The 3,519-nt window shown below is 38.0% G+C and overlaps 1 protein-coding gene across 1 annotated transcript in view; it reads right to left on the bottom strand.

The window, feature by feature from the left end:
- Positions 1 to 526, bottom strand: part of LOC103610488 (choline transporter-like protein 1) — a 17,997-nt gene extending 17,471 nt beyond the window's left edge. The window contains exon 1 of the mRNA XM_008594647.1: positions 386 to 526. Coding sequence (XP_008592869.1) covers positions 386 to 526 — 141 coding nt within the window. The remainder of the gene's footprint in view (positions 1 to 385) is intronic.
- Positions 527 to 3,519: the final 2,993 nt, after the last annotated feature.

Raw genomic sequence — 3,519 nt, 5'->3', positions numbered from 1 at the left:
GGCTGTGTATGCATTCTGGGAAAGCAGAAACAATGTTTTTAATCAATAAACTGAAACTTTCTGCATTCTGGGAAAGCAGAAACAATGTTTTTAATCAATAAACTGAAACTTACTTTGTTAAGATATAAACCAAGCATAGTTAAAGCACAGCTTTAAGAAATATTTCACAGTCAAACGCATGGCTTTAGAGTTACAGATTGAGACTGAACACAAGGAAATATGAGACATGTAAACAAAATACCTGATATGGTAAAAAGAGCTTTCCAGATGGCTTAGTTTTGCTCTTTTAAAAACACTGTTCTTTATTAAAACACACACAAACCTTTCTAACATCCATTACTTCTTCCCTGTCTTAGTATGTCAAACATAATTTATCCTTCCCTACATGTCTCAGGTTGATCACTGTGAATATCAACTCTTTCAGTGATGCCTTAAAAACTGCATAGTTAAGTACAGGCATCAGATTGCTGTGCTGTTTTATCTGGAACATCCACGTCTCCTTGGTGACTTTCTTCTCTGTTGTCATGTCTCCCAGCTCTTGACAGCTGTTTGTTGCCCAGTATTTTATACCGTCCCCTCCCTGGGAGCAGGACCAAATCTCCTTTGAAAAAACAGCCCTTCCTCATTAGTCTGAGGGGTTCTGACAATACCTCCAGCTCTGGGGGTGAGCCTTAATTGAAGTAAGCCAATTAGTATACTCTACCCAACTAGCCACAACAATTAGTATAGGGATTGTTACATAAACTAATCAGAGCCAATGAAACTAAAAGAGATGTTCCCTGAGGATTCTGGAAAAAGGGAACTTCCTTTCTCTCCCATAGGTGCTCCTGGAAGGTATGAGGGTATGAATGGCCACAGCTGTTTTGCTAACATAATGGGAGGAACTGCTGAAGGTGAGAGTGAGGCCAAAACCATGGAAGTCAGAGCAGAGAAACCAGGTACTTGAACTTGGTGACAATGTTTGCGACACTGGGAACTGGACAGATTTCTAGACTTTTCAGCTACAGAAGCCAATAATTAGCTAAGACTCTCTCCCTCTCTCCTCCTCTCCCCCTTTCTCTCTGTCTTGCCCTTTTAGGCCAGATTGAGCTGGGCTTTCTGTCCCTTGCAATACTGAGTACCAGCTGATATACTTTCATCCAATTATACCTGCTTCTGCTGTCCCCATGTCCTCTTTGACCCACTAGTCACAGACTGATTTTTTTCCCCCATTCTTTTTATTCTTTTTTCCATTACATTCTAGAATAGCATTGGCGTCTTCTGGGAAATGGGAATAAGTATTATAACATCAGATATGTCTGAGTCTTAAGAAGGAAATGTATATGGACTTTCTGACAAACTTTTGGTTTGAGGAATTTTTGGTCTAGTGCAAACTTAAGAAATTGTTAGTTAGGTTCAAAATGTTGATATTGCTTAAAAGCTGCTGAACATGAAGGGCTTACTTTATGCTGTGTTATCTGATATAAAGCTTTAAATACTGAGCACAGGAGAAATAGTCTTTAATTTATGAATGTTATAATTGTATGCTTGCAGTTATTAGGAACTTGGTATGAAGATGAGGTTTGAGTCATCAAAAATTTAATTTGCCATTATATGATTAAATTTATTGATTAAAAATGCATAACATTTCAGGGCCAAGGAAAGAGCAGGTCACTGCCTGTGGTTCTTAAACCTTTCAGTAACAGAGTAGCAGGAAATTTTGTTGCTCTCTGAGAAACCCAGTATGATTTTGATACATGGAATTTCATCAAATTGGGGTAATAATATATGGCTATATTATGTTTGCAGGTCTTTTTATCTCAAAGGCTAACATATAAAAGATTTTTAAGAAATCATACTATTAAGTGTTTCTCTTAACATTCATTTGCTGCTTGCTTTTATTGTCATCTGCCAGTGCTTCTTACCAGTTAAAAGATAGTAGGCACCAAATGGTTAACTAACTAATTCCAGTGGTCCACATTTTTTCCATCTTCTTTTGAAACATTCTGCCAAATACCTCAATGAAGTAAAAATAAACCATACTTTTGATCTCATGTAACAGTAACCCTGCTGGAAACCATGGGGAACTGCCCAAACCAGACCTACTCTCAAAGAACACAGTTCTCAGCGGTTCCCTATTCACAAAAACACCCATTTAACAATTTATTCTTGAACAGAGGTGGGCAAACTACTGCCTGAGGGCAAATCTGGCCTCCTGACTACTTTTATAAAGGAAGTGTTACTGGAACACACTATCTGCATTTGTTTACGTAATATCTATGGCTGCTTTCATGCTATAATGGTAGAATTGAGCAGTCGTGACAGACTATATGGCCCACAAAGCCAAAAATATTTACTATCTGGTCCTTTACAGAAAAAATTTGCTGACCCCTGTTCTAGAGTATTGCCAAGGATCAATATCAACTTCATTTATCATCTATGAAACCCACCTTCTTATCCTTTTTGAAAAACAAACCACGTTTGCTGATTTCAAGTTTTACTATCTGCACAACTTCCAGTCATTTAGCATCTTTCGTTTTTCAGTTCAACAATTTAACTGACAAATGTCTTCAGTGATCTGGGATATAACTCCCCTGAAGAGACATATCTTATTTCCCTAAGACATGATCAAGAAATTAATGAACTAGTTATTAATAACAGATTTTCAGGGGAAAATACTTTACCATATCAAATATATATATTTGAGAAAAAGATTATGAGATGTATCCTGATGTAAAGAAGTATTATAATGTCTAGAATCAAGGAAACTGGACAACCCATTTAAATTAACTAGGTATTGTCTTATGTCCACCACCCCCAAATGAGGAACAAGTCACTCTTAACCATGATGTTCTATTCTCCTGCGTTTTACCACGAGTTTCCTTGAAAGAGGAGACAGAGCAAGAGAAGATCCACATACCTCTATTCTCTCTTCTCTGCTGTCAACAGACTAGCTGATTCCAGGGGAGGGCCCAACACTTCCAAAATAAACCATAAAAGCTTTTTTGTTTCCCTCATTAATTTTCAGCAGTTTAAGTTCATTTGAGAATTATTATTATTTCTCTGTTGATGCTTCTTTCTTCTCCCCCCGCCCACTCCACCCCATTCCACCTGCTTTCATAGCAGAAGCCTATTTATCTATTTATTTGTAGATGAGGAAGGAAGAAGCATTGATTCCTTTTCTCCACCCCTCGGTTCCAGGGTTGGATATGCTCACAGAAATTTAGCCTTCTCAGCAAGATTCCAACAGATCTGTGCAACTCCTGTGTATTCAACCTAATTGAAAGAAAGTAGGTGGCTATTTTGTAAACTCTTTCATACACTCTCAAGGCAGGAAGATGAGCTGCATGCACAAAGGTCAAGATGACCACTTCAGGAAGAAAAATGTGCTACAGATCACAGCAGGCTAGTGGAATTTCTCTTGACTTCTAGACCTCCTAGTCTAAAAGGATTCATGCTAAGTTTCTCAAGAAGTTCTGAGTCCTTTGTGCTTCCCCTAATAATTGTTCTCTGAGCTTTCTGCAGACTCCATAGTTGAGA

This window comes from Galeopterus variegatus, unplaced genomic scaffold (assembly GCF_000696425.1).
Source record: "Galeopterus variegatus unplaced genomic scaffold, G_variegatus-3.0.2 Scaffold11232, whole genome shotgun sequence".
Lineage (NCBI taxonomy): Eukaryota > Metazoa > Chordata > Mammalia > Dermoptera > Cynocephalidae > Galeopterus > Galeopterus variegatus.
This window is presented reverse-complemented; position numbering and strand designations above follow the sequence as displayed.